This window comes from Dermochelys coriacea, chromosome 18 (genome assembly GCF_009764565.3).
Source record: "Dermochelys coriacea isolate rDerCor1 chromosome 18, rDerCor1.pri.v4, whole genome shotgun sequence".
Taxonomy (NCBI): Eukaryota; Metazoa; Chordata; order Testudines; family Dermochelyidae; genus Dermochelys; species Dermochelys coriacea.
Window position 1 is genome coordinate 16220650 of NC_050085.1, and position 18435 is coordinate 16239084.

General features: G+C 49.0%; 1 protein-coding gene across 1 annotated transcript in view; it reads right to left on the minus strand.

Annotated features, from left to right (window-relative positions):
* MXRA8 (matrix remodeling associated 8) overlaps positions 1 to 18435 on the minus strand; it is a 58572-nt gene that overhangs the window by 25040 nt on the left and 15097 nt on the right. The window contains exon 2 of the mRNA XM_038376572.2: positions 6811 to 6899. Within this exon, the coding sequence (XP_038232500.1) occupies positions 6811 to 6859 (49 nt within the window). The 5' untranslated portion in view covers positions 6860 to 6899. The remainder of the gene's footprint in view (positions 1 to 6810; positions 6900 to 18435) is intronic.

Sequence of the window (18435 nt, forward strand, 5' to 3'; positions counted from 1 at the left end):
TGGCCTAGTATTGCCATGCATTAGTGTTACGATGTAATGCTAACCAGTCAGGATACAGTCAGGTTTGCATCATGACACAGGGAGGTGATGTCATGATGAGGTGATGCGGTCAAATGTCCTTTGTCCCAGAGCACAATGCCTACAACTTGGGGCTGCTAGCTGTCTGCAAAGCCAGTGCTGTCAGAGACTCGTTTTGCTGTTCATTTAATAATGGATTGATTTGGTGCTGCAAGAATCTCCTCTTGTGGGTGAGCCGTGGGAATGCATTTATTTTTCCCTTTTCCCCTTACAACTTAATGTAAAAACCATGGAGGCAAACTGCATAAATTGGACATCTGACAAAGCCATCCAGCCGAGCCTTCCAAACCCGGAAACCCTCCATGGTCTCCATTCCACAGCCTGCATCGTCCCTGAGCTAAGAATAGCAGAGCCCCTCTCCCCCCATTTCTGGATTCTGTTTTTATGCTGGTTTTACCAACTGGCATGATCAGGACCACACAAGTCCTGACTCTCCTGTCCATCCACTGGGGCGTATTGCCAAGATGGGCTGCTGGAGCTTATTAACAGGCCACGTGTGTTCCTCCACCACATTGCAAAGCGTGGTTGTCCTGTGAAACAAGGCTGCAGAGCGTGATCATCTGAAACATCAGGGCAGCAGCTTCCAGGAGACAAAAACTTTCCACGGCTCCTGCCGGCTTTCTTTCATTCATCTGTTAAAGCTTCTGTTCATAGATCCTTACAGGGGAGGCAGTAGTCTTGCAGTTACTAGGCAACTGCATGTCAGGACTCCTGAATTCTCTTCTCAGCTCTGCCACTCATTGTAGGACATGGGCATGTCACTGTGTTTCTCTGTGCCTCAATTTACCCATCTGTAAAGTAGGCATAATACCTGTCTATGCTTTGCCAGGGATGTACTTTGAGCCCTCAGTTCTATTATTCATCCGGAATGGCTGGGATAAAAACCCTGGACTGTGCATGGCTCAGTGACACCAACTCCCACCTGTCAGTACTGATCCTGTCAACTGAAAGAGGCCACTCTGCCCACCTTGATCGAGGCAGTAACCGTGTCAGGAGGGCAGCATGAAAGGAGGTGTGAAGCCAGGAGTGGGAGGAGACAAAGGAGGTAATAAGTTGAGCCGATTGGGCAGGATGTAAGGGGAAGAGTGGGGTGGTGTGAGATCAGGGATGCCCGTGGGCTACTGGGACCCAATTCATCAATGTGCCTGAGACCGGAGATGGGATGAAAGAAAAGTGGCACCTCCCTGATTCTGGGTCGTGGTTTGGGGCTGCCCTGGGCCCCAGCCCTAATCTGCCTCCGGCCCCAGGCAGCCATTGGGGCAGCTGGGAACAGCCAGAGCACAGCCGCACTGTGGCCACCCTCCCCCTGGCCTGGAAGGAGGTGTGTTGTAGAGGCATTGCACCAGCTCTGTCTATGCTGGAAAAAAGGCCAGTGACCCATCCTGGCAGCCGTACAGCCCCTTACACTAACAAAGTTTGTGTGATGGAGGCAAGGGGCAGCCAGGAGCCCCGGGCTCAATTCACAGCACTGTCAAAGCGACATCCAGGGCCACGATGGCGGATGGCTCCAGGAGATGAAAGGGACGGGCAGGTTGCCCTGGTTTCCCTCTGCAACCATTAGGCCTAGAAACACGATTTTTGTTTTAATGAAAGCTGAGAATCCTCCACAATCCCAGGACTCCGAGACCTGAAGCTTTGGGACCACAACCTCAAGATTTGGACAAACTGTGTTCGCTGCAGTTCATGGTTCCACTTTCCAAAATCGAGGGCAACCGCTCTGACCCCTGTAGCTACATCCCCCAGCCCCATCCTCACGCTACAGCACCAACTCCAGACACAAGTGGCACTGGGGAGACCGGCTCACATAGTGTCCCCTAACTTTTCCTCTACGCTAGAGGCAAACATAGGGCTCTTCCCACCAGGTTCCTCAGATATTGTGCTGGCCAGTCCAACAAAATCTCAGAGGAAAGGCAAAATCTTGAGCTCCACTGGATGAGAAGAGGAGAACAGACTACATTTCAAGATCCTTTGGAAAACACATACCCAGGCTCTGGCATCTATAATTCCAAGGCAAGCTTCTTAAATAGGCCAAGAAGAATCTGGGCAAACAAGAAGCAAGATCCCCAAGCTCTGAGGAACGTCCCACATCGACACTGCTCCGCAGACTGCCTCTTCTGCGTGACCCAACTAGGAAACCACCTCTCCCCTTTCCTACACACAGAACAACACCACTGCTTCAGTCAAAAGGTGTCTGGGATGCTGAGGAGAGACTGCCGCTCTGACTGAGAGGCTGAGCCCAAAGCTGGGAGTGCATGCTAATCAAAACACCCGGTATCCTGTTCAACGAAGAGCTAACAGAGGATGAAAGCAAAGGCAGAGCTGAGCCAGGAATCTGGCTAACATCACAGAAGGCAGCATGAATGGGGTTGTTGGTTGGTAAGCAGATGTGTGCGTTATAGGGTCCTGTGATAGCAGGTAAATCCCCCAAGGGCCCGATTCTGCCACCATTACTCACACTGGTTCTGATCCTGGCCCGCCGTAGCCAGTAGGAGCTTTGCCATTGACTTCAGGAGGTGCCAGATCAGATATAGAGAGAGTAGTGCTTTACAAGACAAGCAGTGCCACTGAAATCCAGAAGGCCACTTAAGAAGCAAGGGACTCCCCCTAGGAGTAAGGGAAGCAGAACCAAGCCTTCTTAGTGATTTACACCCAGCATACTTGAGCACCGTCTCTTCCCAAGGCAAGTGAGATCACCCAGGAATCATCCATGCTCTTCTTCCTAATGATTCAGCTGATACAGGCTGAAGGAAGATCCTTCTGAATGCAGGGACCTCATCTCTGGCCCAGCCTGCCTATGTCCCTAGACAAGGCCTTATTGTAAGAATAAGTTCAGCTCTGACCATCTCACCATCCCTTTCTCAGCAGCTTTGTGTCTTTTTCAGTCCCTTTTTCTTTGCCTATCTCATTGCCCATTTTCCAGGTCACTGAGTCTCATAGACTTTAAGGCCAGAAGGGACCATCGTGATCATCTGGTCTGACCTTCTGCACGTCGCAGCCCACAGAATCTCACTCACCCACTCGTGTAATAGACCCCGAACCTCTGGCTGAGTTACTGAAGTCCTTAAATCATGGTTTAAAGACGTCAAGTTACAGAGAATTCACCAAAAAAACCGAGGAGTACTTGTGGCACCTTAGAGACTAACAAATTTATTTGGGCATAAAGCTTTTGTGGGCTAAAACTCACTTCATCGGATGCATGCCGTGGAAAAGGTATATATACACAGTAGGAAGATATACATACACAGAGAACATGAAACGATGGGTGTTGCCATACCAACTGTAACAAGACCAATTAATTAAGGTGGGCTATTATCAGCAGGAGAAAAAAATCCTTTTGCACTTGTTTAAACCTGCAAGTGACCTGTGACCCATGCTACAGAGGAAGGCGAAACACACCCTCCCTCCCCCGAGGGTCTCTGCCAATTGGACCCAGGGGGAAATTCTTTCTCAACCCCAAATATGGCGCTCAGTTAGACGCTGAGCATGTGGGCAAGACGCACCAGGCAGCCACTTGGGAAAGAATTCTCTGTAGTAACTCAGAGCCCTCCCTCCTGTTTAGCGTAACTCTATCCAAACTGTGCAGCATCCCGGATTCTAAACAATAGCACTCATGACCTAGGACAGAGTCCCGTCAGTTTCAAAGTGCTGCACGACACCTTCGTGAACGAAGTGTTATCACTTCTAAGCTGCACTTCAGGAAATTGAGCTCTGGAGAAGTTCAGGCCAATGCTTTTGAAAGTTTCAGGGTGCCCAACTTGGGGCACCTTGGGCCTGATTTGCAGAAGGGCTGAGCACCTGCAGGGACTACACCTGGACTTGTAAGTGCTCAGCAGCTCTGGGAATCAGCCCCTACGTGTCTCCATTTGGGTAGCCTAAGAAACCAGACATGCGCCAACTCAGTGGCCACTTATGAAAATTTCAGCCTACCCCAGGTCACACAGTCAGACAATCGCAGAGCCAGAACCAGAACCCAGGCATCCTGCCTCCCACTCCCTGCTCTAATCATTAACACACCACTGTGGTGCTGCCTAGGAGCCCGACATACGTCCAAGAATGCGACACCTCTGCACTGGGCATTAAACCAGCCTCCATTGACAAAAAGGGAGCTGCAGCTCCTCTCGCTGGAGGGGTGGCAGAATCACGGTCCTGCTGGAGCGAGTGGCTGGTGGATCAGGCCCTGAACGAGAGGCTTACTGAAAAACGGGAGTTTTTTTAAAAGTTAAAAATAAGAAGCATGTGAAAATACCAAGTTCCTCGTTCTCCGTCATCGCGGCCCCTGTGTCCACACTTTTAAGGGCCTCCCTAGAGCTATTCCCACGTCCGTGCAAACATACCACATGCTGCTACTGAGTTAAGCTCATACTGTCTTGGAAAATGGTAGCAACTTCACGCTGGCTCTTTGGGGGCCTGACCCACTGTCAACGGGGCCATTATGGCTTCTCCTCCGGGCACTGTACTAGCAGTAGTCACTCCGAATAGCTCAGCTCAGTTCTGGGAAGCTGTCAGCTGACCCAGCAGAGGGAGGCGACCTACGCCCCTCTTTTCAAGTCACCCAGCTGGGGGCATCCGTGAGTAATGCAAGTGCTTGATTCCTAATGGCTAACCACACTGCATCCCTTCTGCGCCTGTCTCCTGCTGGCCTCGGAGTGAAAGACTGAGGCTGGATATTGAATGAAGATCCCCCACAGGCAACCACTTGCGAGGGCTGGCTCAGGCTGCAGTCACTGGCTGTTTTTTAAGTCCCCATTTAAAAAAAAAAAAAAAAAACGGCTCCTGGGATCCAATTTCTCAACAGCAGATTTTTGTTCTTGCTTTCGTAGGGGATTTTGGGACTCCCAAAAGCTTCCGCAGCCATCCAACTCCAGCAGTTCCAGCAAGTGGGAACATGCCTGTCAGACCAGAGAGAGACAAAGAAGTGCTGTCTCAGCAGAAAGAAGAAAGTCCTCCTCCGTCTGCACGAGAAGCCAGGAGAAGCTCCGCCAGCATTTGCCAGCCGCCATCTTGACAGCTGTGCACACAGGCCCCACTCACAGGCCCACTTCTCCCAGACAACTCAGAGATGTGCTTCGCTTTGAAAACACTTCTCAGCCTCGTGTACAGTGTGTTGGCGCATGGCCCGCTATGCAGAGCCATTCGGAATGGAGCCAATCTTTCCCCGAGGGATGAACACTCGAGGGGGGAGATCAGAACCGCATCCCACCAAAGATTAAAGGAACTGGATTTCCCCCACCCCTTGCCTCCAACTTTATTTTCACGGGAATTTGGTGACGTCAGCCTGGAAGTGGAAGATCTCTGACGGGGCTCCAACACCGCCCCCACCTCTACAAACTGCACTCAAATGTGTCCGTTAGACACCCTCAATCCTGACCTGCAGGATTACGGTTCCAGGTCTGAGCCCCACACAGCTCTACTGTTGGTGAGCAGCAACACAACCTGCTGTTCCTGTCCCACATGCTCCTCAAGCACCTGAATCTTGTAGGGTAACAACCCAGCTGGTTCCAGTCCCCTCAGTTCTGCCAGTGCTTCTCAGGCATAACCCGAAACCATCCCCTCCTGCTCTGTCACGGATCCCCACGCAGCTCTCCCACTGCTTCTCAGTCGTGATCGTCTCTTCCGGTGCTGAGTCCCTCACAGCTCTGCCCATGCTCCACAGTCCTCACCTGCGGCTTTCCCTGCTCTTCCAGTCCTGGACCATGCCCAGAGGCACTGCCGACTGTGGATGGCTTGGTGAGGTGGAAAATATCCACCCGGGACCAGACTGAGCACAAAAACTGAATTCATCTGTGACCTGAAGGAGCTAGGAAAGGCAGGTGCAGGGAACCCCAGCCACTGGCTAATGGGATTATTTGGGTTTATGAGTTGGGGGATAAAACAGCCCTAAAAGAGCTTGCAGCCCACATTTCCCAGATGGGATGCGCTGTCGTCCTTCGGAAATTGAGCTGTCCTGTGCCCCAGGGTGAGCCAGCCTTGCTCACACCCAGCTCTCCTCAGAGAAGAAGGTGTCAAAGGGGCTGGTTTGGGTTGTGTGATGTGGGCTGCTTCCTTCTGGGGGCTGCTATTTACCCACAAGTCTTTTCACTTCATTAAATCCTTCCTGCTGAGGTCCCCTCTCTCGGCACATTGGGTCTGCCATTGTCCTCCACAGAAAATTTTGCAACACAGGAAAAAACATAAACAGTGCCACATTTCTATAATAACCCCCCTCCCCTGACCATCCTCCCCCTCCTCCCTCTCCACCCTCCCCCGGGATGTCAGGTGAATCCTGTTTTTACCTGGGCAGCCCAAACAGTTTTAATATTTCCCCCCTTATCGTCCACAACAACTGCCTGCTCCTGCCATAGAGCACAAAGTCACCTGAGATCAAATGATTCAGAGCGTTTCAAAGCTTTGGGGCAATACCAGGCTATGTTCCTTCCCTTTCTTCTGCACACCAAGATGATCAGCAGCAAAACAAACCAAAGTACATGGATAACGACCCAGAACATCCTCTGATCTACCCCCACCCCACCAAACATTCCTCCTCCAGAAAAGCCAAGAGAAATCCCTTTTCCCCATCCAAACCTTTTCGCCCACCCCACCACACAGATACACTCCTGAAAACAACTAGCTACAAGAATCTAAACCAAGACACTGAACTGACAGAGCCAGCTTCCCCAGGAAAACTCCAAGACCCCATTCGCTCTGGGTGCAAGAAAGATACATAACATTGATGCCGATCAGCTAGAAGCTTACTTTGCAGAAGCAACAGCTGCCACAGAAGGAGTTTTGTTACTTGCTTCATTTCTTCAGCCTCTGTGTGTTTCTCTCTCTCTCTCTCTCTCCTGAAAAACAAGTCGAAGTTTTGTTTTTTTTAACCCAAAAACACTATGACCTCATCAACATACAGCCAGGGAGCCAGGGACAGCAGCTCAAATTCTTGCAGTATTACTCCACCTACAATTTATAACATCCCACCTCCCCTCTGCACTGCCCCCTCCAAAACACTCTCCACCTCCTTCCCTTCCTTAATGCTTCCTGCTCAATTTCTCCAAAACACGAGCTCTCTCTCTTCCCCCCTTGGATCCTTCTGCTCTACTCCCTGACTTTGATGTCAAAGTCTTATCTGCTGACTTTTGCTGGTCCCACACAGCTCTGTGCTCCAAAAACCAGCCCCCTCCCCCTACTTCCCTTCTGGGTACGAAACTAATTTTCCTTGTGCTTTTACTGGATCCAGCTGTTCCTCCCTTTCTTTTGACACTCATCCAGCTGTCTGCCAGAGACAGGATTTTTGAACCTTCACAGTTTTTTGATCTGTGTCTCCTCACATGGTTTTACTTTAAAAACAAGTATCAGAGGATGACTTAAGAAACAACGTTGACTTGAGTTCAGGGCAGTGGAGGCAAAACAGACTAGATTATAACTATCTCCCCAAATGTCTCCTGATGGATAGGACTCCTCTCCAGCCTTTGGTGCCAGCTTCTCTGCTATGTAGAGACAGGAAAGATACGACCAGCAGAGAACCTCTACATTCAGGCTCCGTGTACAAGAACAGAACAATGCCATGGGTTGATTGATTTCTATTCAGAGAAAAAACAGACACCTTGTACAACGGATCTTGGAGAGCCCAATATACCTCTCTTTGTTTCCTTGGTCCACTCATAAGCTGTCAGAGACAAGACTAATAGGGGAAATGTTGGTGGGGCCACCTGGATCCGTTGTTACTGAGGGCCATGATACAGCAATGATCTCAGGTAGTGATGGAAAAGCAGAGTTCTGCTCATGAAGTCTTTAAACCACGATTTGAGGACTTCAATAGCTCAGACATAAGTTAGGGGTTTGTTACAGGAGTTGGTGGGTAAGAGTCTATGGCCTGAGTTGTGCAGGAGGTCAGACTAGACGATCATAATGGTCCCTTCTGACCTTAAAGTCTATGATTCTATAAGAAAGACTGTTACGTTAGGCCAGGTCTGTACATAAAGTGGTACCGATGTGACAAAAAGTGTGATTTTATATCAGTTCAGTTACCAGTGCAATGTTGTTCGTGGACATGTACATCCATTCAAACCCAGCTCAGAGCAGTTTAGCTTGCATCAGTAAATGCACAGGCCATGCTAAACCAATGTAATCAGTTTTAAACTGATATGAAAGATCACATATGAAAGGGGTAGCAGTTTAACTAAATCGATTTCAGTTAAACCAACGCAGTTTTTGTGTGTAGAGAGTCAATTGAGAGGAATAACTGAGAATTTTAGTGAGAATAACTGTGCTAGGTGGGTCCCTGATTGGTCTTTGTGCAGGCAAAAAGTATTATTGTGCCCATTTTAAAGTTGGGGAACTGAGCCACTGAGAGATGCCAATGAAAGTCAGTGGGAGTTAGGCTCCTAAATCACTTAGGGACTTTTGAAAATATTAACCAAGGTCACACAGGGAGAGCTAGGAAATGGACCCAGATCTCTCAAATCCTAGTTTAACATCTTCACCTCAAGACCAAAATCTTGCACCAAGATTTGAGTCCATGCCCAACGCTAATGCCAGAGGGAGCTGCACTTAGGTGGGATATTCAGCCTAACACAGATCTCCTCTGAGGGCTGTCACAAAGGACGTTACAGACCCCAGGGCACTTTCCCAGATGGCATAGGGAGAGGACTTGAATGTCCCCTCTCAGTCGGAGCTAGTACATGAAGGTTGCAAAGGGCAGAGTAACTGGTGGTACTTGCTCTCACAGCATGTAGCATGAGTAACATAACAGGAGTACGAAAAGTGCTTAGATGTTATTTTAGGACTTGGGCCCAATTCTCAACAGGTGTAAGTTGGAGCCATTCCATTAGAATTTGGCCCTGTGCTTTGGTCTTGAATGATTTTGTACTTTTGAGAATTGTTAAACTGCCTCCTAGAATTTAGCAGTGGATTATACCCTGCTCTAGGGTTCCATGCACTGATTTAAACATTCTGTTGCAAGCACATCATTCTCTATGGATTTCTATCGGACTCTTCCACACAAGTCCGATGGGCATCTCCTACTTGACCAGGCCTATACCTGCAAAGGGCAGGGCGTGTTAGGGCAGCCCACTCCTACCTCTCTCCTTGTGTGAACTCTCGAATGGTACTTTCCCAGTAATTCCCTAGGATCTGACCAGAAGGAAACGACTGTCTCAGTTGCAGTTTAGATTTTCTCATAGAGAAGTTCACTCCCCGCAGGCTTGGCTTTCATCACAGCCCTTCCTGTTGCCACCCTCTGTGCCTGTCCCTTTCAGAGGCTCCTGGCCTTCCACTCAGTCCTGGCCATGCATTGAGCTGCAGAGCACACCGGGCACCGAAAGGCGTCTCAGACCTCTTTGACAGGTGGCATTCGATACAGCAATCAGTTTCCCAGCGTTACACAGCCTTCCTGTTTGGTAACTTGCCTCAGAGAGAAAGGAAATCTTTAGCAACTGGCAGACTTCTCCACTTTGTGGGCAAACACACTGTTAGTCAGCCATGAGCACTGCCCTTTCCATGTAGGTTTCAGATTGGGCTGTTTGACGCACTGTAGCTGATTGAGCCAATAAGATGACCGATAAGACGCTTAGTGGCAAAGCATTGTGTGTTGAAACACCTGGATTTCCTAAAGCCACATGTTTGAATCCTACCAGGGCTACCACATCCCTTTGTTCTTCCAAGGGAAATAAAGACATAACCCTAGAAAGTTAAAAGTGTGTGGATCTGTCCAATGAGCCCTTCGAACCAAAGGATATTGAAGGTCTCCATAGCATTTCTAGCAGAGAAAGTGTGTGCCCCTAGTCAATTTTTCCCCTGCCACAATATCATGCCCTATCCTCTGTGCTGGATGGCAGTTGTTCCCCACCCTAGAAGTGGTTGCATCAGTGGAGCTGGATAAGTGCTTTAGGAGGAAAGGTGCATTATAAATGTAACATTTTATTACAGAGACCTAAACACCAGGACATAGTGCGTGCTCTGCAACAAGTGTGAGTTGAGGAGCAGCTAGACTAGATCAGACCCGTGGTCCATCTAGCCCAGTATCTTGCCTCCAACAGTTACCAGCACCAGATGCTTCAGAGGAGGTGCAAGAAACTCCAGTGATTATTATTAAATAATCTGTCCATAAACAATGGTTCTTTTTAACAGATCCAGACTCAGCCCAGTGGAAACAAACACAGCAAAGCTCCAAATTCGGCGGGATGTACTGGTTTGGCTACAAGAAGATCCCACTGAAATTTGATCCCAAACTTGAACTCAACCATCCTGAACTTGAACTCAACCACTCTGCTGGAGATGGAGGAGTGCGGGTAACTTTGCTTGTTTTCCTGACTCTCTGCTCTTCCCAGGATTAGAAATCCAGAAATACCAGCTCGTGATGGTCCCAGTCCCTACCAAACCCAGGGAACGCTTCAGCATAAGCCAAAGGGGAGCCAGAGACACTTGGACATATTCAGAGCCAGTCATTTGGAGGTTTGACTCTTGCTCACTCCAACCTGACCCCTGCAGAGATGAGTCAATGACCTTCTTCAGAGAGGAACACCAAAGTGTCAGGGACATCACAGGAGGAGAGACAGTCTAGTGGGTAAAGCATAAGAGGAGGAGTCCTGCTAGAGGAGTTCTATATATTGGCTGTACGACTACCAGACCCTGAAATCATTTCACCTCCCTGTGCCTTCATTTCCCCATACGGGGGCTCAACAACCTGCTTAATTCAGGTATTTTTGAAAAGTGCTTTGAGATCCGCAGATGGGAGGGGCTAGAAAAATGCAACGTGATTAGTCAGGCTTCCAAACCTCCTGCCTGTCGCACTTACCCCTCTCTTCCCCCCACTCTGAGCTGAACACCGGCTAGCAGCTCTCCAGCTGGTATCGATCACCATGGCTCCACAGACGACACTGAACTCCAGCTGAGACGCTGGCCCATCATCTCTGCCTGAGGAGGGGGGAGAAGGAGTCTATCCTATTGTATCCCCTTGCCTCCGTGGGTCAGAGGAGCAAGATGAAACGGTTCTGAACCCACGGCCCTCTGCCCAGCTGCATCATCAGAGAGCAGGACCTGCAAGACGTTTAGCTCAGCGGCAGAAAACCTTGTGCAATTGACGCCCTTCTGCGTCTTGCAAGCTCGGGACCAGCCCCACCCTACTCCGTTCTTTATCACCTCCTGCTGATCAACCTTGACCTTTCGGGCATTGACTGCAGGTCCCTTCCCTCCCCCATCCCCTGTTCTGCATCCTGGGTCTGGCTTTGCAGAAGCTGCTGGCTGTGCCTTGCATGACTTCTCTGGATGGCTGTGGTTGCTGCTGTTATGAATCGGCTATTTCCTGTCTGAAAGGAGCCAAAATCCAGGCAGAAGCCACTGAGGTCTGCAAAGGAAAACAACTAAACTGGCAAGAAGAGGCGCAGCCTCTGGGGCTCAGGCTGAGAGAAGGGGAGAGAAAGAGGGGGGCCAAGGCGTTTATAGAACATCCCTCTCCAAGCGAGTGTGGCTCGTAGGCCCGTGCCATGCTGCATGTCCCATCCCCCACCCCCCACCCTAAGGCCCCACGCTGTTCTGGCTGGCCTTCACAGCTGAGGCCAATTGGGGCCACTCTTGGGTTGGCCAGCCCGTGATTGTGTTACCTGGGAAGACCCTGGAAGTGAGATAGCTGCCTCAGCTGCTCTCCCTGGCACTTGTCAGGCTGGGCATGGAGGGGGTGAGCCAGCTTTTCCCAGGCCCCTCCTACACCCGCCCTTCTAGTGGTATTTGGGGTATTGATTCTCCAAACAAGCAGTGCCGCTCATTTGCTCAAAAGTGGCACGTTCCAGTTGCCTCCTCTGACCACTGGGATGGCCAAAGAAAAGCAGCTTCACCCAGGGAAAAAAGCTCTGCTTCATCATTTCGACCAACCAGCCACAGGCCTCTGGCCACCCAGCGCCCACAGAGCAGATCATGGCATGTTACAGAGCAGCACAGCAAGACTCTTTGAGCACTGGAGGAAGAGTTGGATCTAGTTTAGGATCCACACAGTTGCAGGTCCTGCCAGGGAAGCTGGTGACTAAGTCCACTCAGTCCTATTTCTTGTTCAGCCAATTGCTCAGGCAAATGAGTTTGTTTACATTTACGGGCGATAATGCTGCCTGCTTCTTATTTACAATGTCCCCTGAAAGTGAGAACAGGTATTTGCATTGGCACTGTTGTAGCTGGTGTTGCAAGGTGTTTAAATGCATATGCTAACCATTCGTATGCCCCTCAGGCTCTAAAGTTTTGCATTGTTTTGTTTTTGAGTGCAGTTATGTAAAAAAAACAAAACAACTATATTTGTAAGTTGCACTTTCATGATAAAGAGATTGCACTACAGCACTTGTCTGAGGCGAGTACAGAAGAAAAATGGTGAAAAATATTATTTCTTTTGTTTATCTTTTTTACAGTGCAAATATTTGTGATAAAAATAATAATATAAAGTGAACACTGTACACTGAGTTTTCTGTGTTGTAACTGAAATCAATATATTTGAAAATGTAGAAAAACATCCATAAATATTTATAACATATTTAAATTGGTATTCTATTATTGTTTAACAGTGCGATTAAAACTGCGATGAATCACAACTATTTCTTTTAATCTCATGATTAATTGCGATTATTTTTTTAATTGTTTGACAGCGCTACCTTCAATCATTTTGTTTAAAATTGCACTACCTTTTATTAGTGCCAGAGCAATTATCTAGAGTGTTGACGTGACCAAACACCACAGCCCAACTGATGATATAAAGAGACACAGCACACGCCTATTTCCTATCTGAGAGAGCCACCACGCTAAGGAAGGAGCGGCTTTCAAAGCTGTAAACAGGTGCATAGTTATTAACAAGGCATGGCAGGAGTAGTTCCCACTGGACTATAAGACACAAAATAACACAGAATCATAGAATATTAGGGTTGGAAGAGACCTTGGGAGACCTCATGTGCTTTCAACTACCTGAAAGGGGGTTCCAAAGAGGATGGATCTAGACTTTTCTCAGTGGTAGCGGATGACAGAAGGAGGAGTAATGGTCTCAAGTTGCAGTGGGGGAGGTTTAGGTTGGATATTAGGAAAAACTTTTTCACTAGGAGGGTGGTGAAACACTGGAATGCGTTACCTAGGGAGGTGGTGGAATTTCCTTCCTTAGAAGTTTTTAAGGTCAGGCTTGACAAAGCCCTGGCTGGGATGATTTAGTTGGGGATTGGTCCTGCTTTGAGCAGGGGGTTGGACTAGATGACGTCCTGAGGTCCCTTTCAACCCTGATATTCTATGATTCTATGATCTAGTCCAACCCCCTGCTCAAAGCAGGACCAACACCAACCAAATCATCCCAGCCAGGGCTTTGTCAAGCCGGGCCTTAAAAACCTCTAAGAATGGAGATTCCACCACGTCCCTAGGTAACCCATTCCAGTGCTTCACCCTCTCCTATGAAATAGTGTTTCCTAATATCCAACCTAGACCTCGCCCACCGCAACTTGAGACCATTGCTCCTTGTTCTGTCATCTGCCACCACTGAGAACAGCCAAGCTCCATCCCCTTTGGAGCCCCCCCTTCAGGTAGTTGAAGGCTGCTGTCAAATGCCCCCCTCTCTCTTCTCTTACAGACTAAATAACCCCAGTCCCCTCATAATCCCAGTTCCCTCATAGCATGAGTCATTCACAAAGCACGTGTCAATGACCCATGATCAAACTACCAATGATCCTTTTAGGTCTGTTCTAACATGGGATTGGATGACATCTCATCACAATCTGCTCTAGATGATCAAAAGCAAGGAAAAGATTCCCATTGGACAGCAGAGCTGGGGGTTTCCAGCGCAAGGAGCACTACAGATGGGAAATGAAGCGTACTGACAGGTGCACTGGCAAAGCAACACTGGTGCTGCGGGTCAGGAGGGAGAAGCATCTGCAGAGCTGTGCCTGGAAACCCAGGGCTGCCAGTCAGGATTAAGGTGCACGGATGCAATTCTTTGTAGCAGGAATTGCTGGCATAACTCTTGTTATCCCACCAGTGCCACCAATCTGCCACATTCATGAGGATTTACATACCATCCATATGCACTCCCTTTTCTCAGGACAATGTGATTAGAAAACCTCCCTTTAGTGCTGTCTATTGCTGACAGACGAGACCAATATAACACAAGCCCACCTAAGTCACTGGAGACTGCATGTTTCCCAGGAGGATTCATTTGGTTGCAAAGCTTCTCCTATTAAAATAAATCTTCCATCTGCAATGAATCCGGTAAGGGAGACTGAAATAATACAACATACACTTGGTACCGTGAACTAAGAGGACAAAACAGAAATTTAGCCGCAATGACAAGCTTGTCAAATGAAACCTATCATTATCTCAGTGACCTAACGAGCAGTGGCATCTCTTCGGGATTCCATGTTACAGTGTTTCTTCTGTACTCAAAGTACAGTGCTAAACCCCGATTTCCCTTTCTGCAGAGTTTAATCAAAATGAAAAGTCCAGGGTTCTGTGCAGAGGTTCCTCTGTGTATTCCTGTTCAACCGCAGAACCTGAACGATCACCAGCCTAGGTGCACAGAGTCTCCCAGCCTGACCCAGCTGCTGGCACAAATCCATGAGCCAGCTGGGTGAAGATATCAGGCTGCCTACTGTAACGGGCACATCTCAGCCTTTCTGTGTATTTATATGCACAGTAAAATCATGGTAAATTATTAGCTGGGGATTCATCTATTAATTCCCCGTCATGTTCCAGTGACAAACCTGTTGCTGGTGAAGAGAAAAGAGAGAGAGCCCTGGATCTAGTCAGTGGGGGAGCTGAGATCAGGTCAGCAAGAGGAAGGATGACCCAGCGGTTGGAGTGCTAGCCCAGGAGACCTGGGTTCAAGTCCCTGTTCTAGCACAGACTTTGGACAAATCACTTAGGATTGGATCCACAAAGGCATTTGGGTACCCAAACCACAGATGGAGATGCCTTAATCACAGGACTGGAATCCCACCCATTCTGTCTGGCTGTTCAGGTGTTGCTGTCCAATTAGATGTCCTCCCATGGACCTTTTGCCATGAAACCTCTTGGGGGTTCTGGGCTGCTGTAGTTCCAGTCACTTTAATGTCTTGGGATAGCACTATATTTAAACACCGGTTTTCACTGGGCGGCCTTTAGACTTGGATTCCTGGAATTCATTTCAAAACCAGGACTAGAAGCCAACTAGAAAAACAGAAGACTTGCCCAAGAAACCAACAGAGATTTTTTTCCAGACTTTAGTTTGAAGATTCTGTTTCCAAGATAAAAATGCAGGACTCAGACTGACAGTGAACGAGTGCAGAGAGAATCTGGATGGATGGACTGATTTGTGGGCTTGAAAGTCATCAAACTGGGGTAGATCTGCAGCTGGTGTAAATCAGTGTGGCTCTATTGACTTCACTGGAGCTATGTCAATTTACACCACAAATTCTGGTATCGTTTAAAACTTTCACAGTAGTGTTGGATAAGATCTGCTGGATCACTGAATCCTATGCTAAGGGCACCAGGTAATTGATTAATTAATTAATATAGCTCTTCTATAATGTGTTTATCCACAGACCTCAAAGCACTTTACAAAGGCGGGAAGTATCCTTATCCTCATTTTAGATGGGGAAACTGAGGCACAGAGCAGGCCATGACTTGCTGTAGCAGGGTGGCTACCCTGCTCCTAAAATAGAAGGGGTTAAAAGCAGCCCTGGAGAGGGCTGTGGCTGGGGATGGCTGCCTGGGGAAGCAGCCGCAGCTGGGCCACACCCCAATCAGGCCCCAGCTGGCCTGTATACTAAGGCTGTGAGCCAGAGACCCAAGGAGGTTCTCTCCAGGCTGGGAAAGAGCAGGGCCCGGCTGTTTGCCTGACAGGGTACTGAGGGTGGTGCCGTGCTGGGGAAGGAGCAGGGGCACTCCAGGATGGCAACTCCCCAGGCTGTAGGGCCTGGTCCAAGGCCCATAGCGGTACTGGGAGGCAGAGGAAGGCAACAGGCCCGAACCCTCTTGCCTATGATGAGTGGCCTTTACACGGCAGTCTGCCCCAGAGTGCGGGGGCTTGGTGATGACTGGCAGTAGCCCAGACTGAGGCAAGGTGGGGATAGTGGGTTGGGGGTTCCCCAAGAAGGGGAGACCCAGAGGCAGAGTGTGCGGGTGGGTTACAGCCAGGGGGCAGAACCTCAGAGAAAGGAGCACCGGGGTGTGTGAGGGACACGGGGGCCAGAGCTGTGCAGATTACTGGCCTGCAGAGGGCGCTCCAGGCTGGAAAAGAGCTAATTCCCAATGACCAGCAGGAGGTGTTGCAAGTGCCGCACTCTCACACTTGCCCAAGGTCACCCAGAAAAGCAGTGGCAGAGCCAGGAATTGAATCAGGTCTCTTAAGTCCCAGTCCAGTGCTCTATCATTCTTCTGGACAAGCCTCTATTTGTGCTTTTAATTACAAATGGAAGGGAAAGCTGTAAAAGGAACCCAGCGTGCTTTGTGGGGTGGGTGCAGGAGTCGCTAGGACTTACTACCCATTTTGTCTATCATGGACCTGGCATCACAAAATGCATAAGAGGGGATCTCTATGCCGCAAGCCTGTGCTCCCTTTTGTCAAAGAGGAGCCCACCCTGGACAGCCACCGTAACACAGCATAACCCGTCTGGGTCCCCACTGCAGCTGAGCAAATCCCCTTGTTAGCCAAGTCTCACTGGCCAGAACTCCGCCGTGAGGGCAGGGAACTTAAACCACCCACCACAAACTCTTGGTCCTGACACCATTCGGGTTTGCAGTCAGAGCCCCATTTGCCAGCCTGCTGGGATATGAACAGGAACCAATCAAAACCTATCTTCTGCATCTCGGATCCGAACCAATCCTTTTGCTGGGCTCAAAACAGGAGAGGGATATAAACCAAAGCTTATTCTCAAGAGATCTCCAGCCCAATTTTGCAAGCTCAAGAGTTTGGAAAGTTTGGAGGAATGGCCAAACCTCTAGATTCTTAGCCAAATCGCTGACCTTTTTTGAAGTTCACCCATCAATGCACACAGCGCAGACTGGCCTGGGCAAACATGGGAGATATGCTGGGCATAGGTTGGTGAATTATTGATTGTGGACAAGTTATCCAGTGACTGACGTCCCTTTTTCTGTCTGTTCACAGCCAGGCCAGGACTTCCATCTCTTTGTTCGGGGTCCTCAGGTATCTGACAAATCTTCAGTGCAGCCACACTGCAGCCCATGGGATGCTGGTGGCTGTTCAGTGCAAGTATGCAATATTCAGGCTATGTGATTGGTCACCTAAGTCACATATTATTGCTTCTACTCTCTAATTGGATGGCTGGGGCTTTTATAAGCTGAAGAAAGGCCTGAATAAATCATTGGGGTCTTATTTCTCTCAGGGGAAGGGGAACTTGAAGGAGGGGACGCAGAAGATAAACAAGCATTCGGGAAGTGGGGGCTTGTAATTAATGCACTGGATTGGGACTCAGAAGATCTGAGTCGAATTCCTGGCTCTGCCACTGACTCCTTGTGTGATCCTGGGCAAATCGCTTAGTCTCTCTGGGCCAGATTTTTAAAGGTATTCCCAGGAATGCTCATGGAAATGAATAAACAAGGCTGCAGACACAGTCGAATCAGGGTGAGTGGCAGAGCCAGGAACAGAATTCAGTGCTCCTGAATCTCAGCCCGGCACCTTCTCCCCTGGACCATGCTGCTTTTGTCTTATCAGAGAGGTTGGAACTAAGACCCTGCTTCTGGCAACTGCATCCACATAAAGGGGACTCTCGCAGTCCCACAGAGCTCCAGTGGAGTCAATGGGACTCCACATAGCCACAGGGCTCTGCCAGCACATGCACCAATGCATTTGTGGGATCCGGGCTTACCCAGCTACACAGAAGAGAGAGTGCCGCTGACAATGCACAGCGCTGCCCAATGTGCAAAGTGAGCTGACTGCAAAAATCAAGGTAAATGTTTCTCTCTCATTTCATTCATCCCCAGCAATCTCAGGACTCAGGCATTACACGTGACTATGGTGGGTAATGTGTTCAGACAGGAACATGATGGTTGGGTTGACAGTCTTCCCACCAAAAGTTTTTTGACTCTCCCTGATGCCATAAGCAAGGCAACATTCTTGCCATGTCTGTTTCCCCTTTCCTGTTGGTCTCATTAAAAAATACATATGTAATTCCCCCACCAGCTCAAATTGCCAGACCAGCATTGAGCATGTAAAATTAAGACACGGGTGCTGAATGGAAAATGGCACCATGGCCCATCAGGTTACTCTGGGGCTGAGAAAATGTGGAAATGAGACACTGCAGCTGGATGTGAATGGGAGTTTGCCCTGAATAAAGACTTCAGGATTTGACTATATGCACGGCCAGGAGTCAGTTCACAGGCATCCAACAGGGACATACCTGGTCAAGGGGAAATCTGCTCCAGGGCATCAAGGGT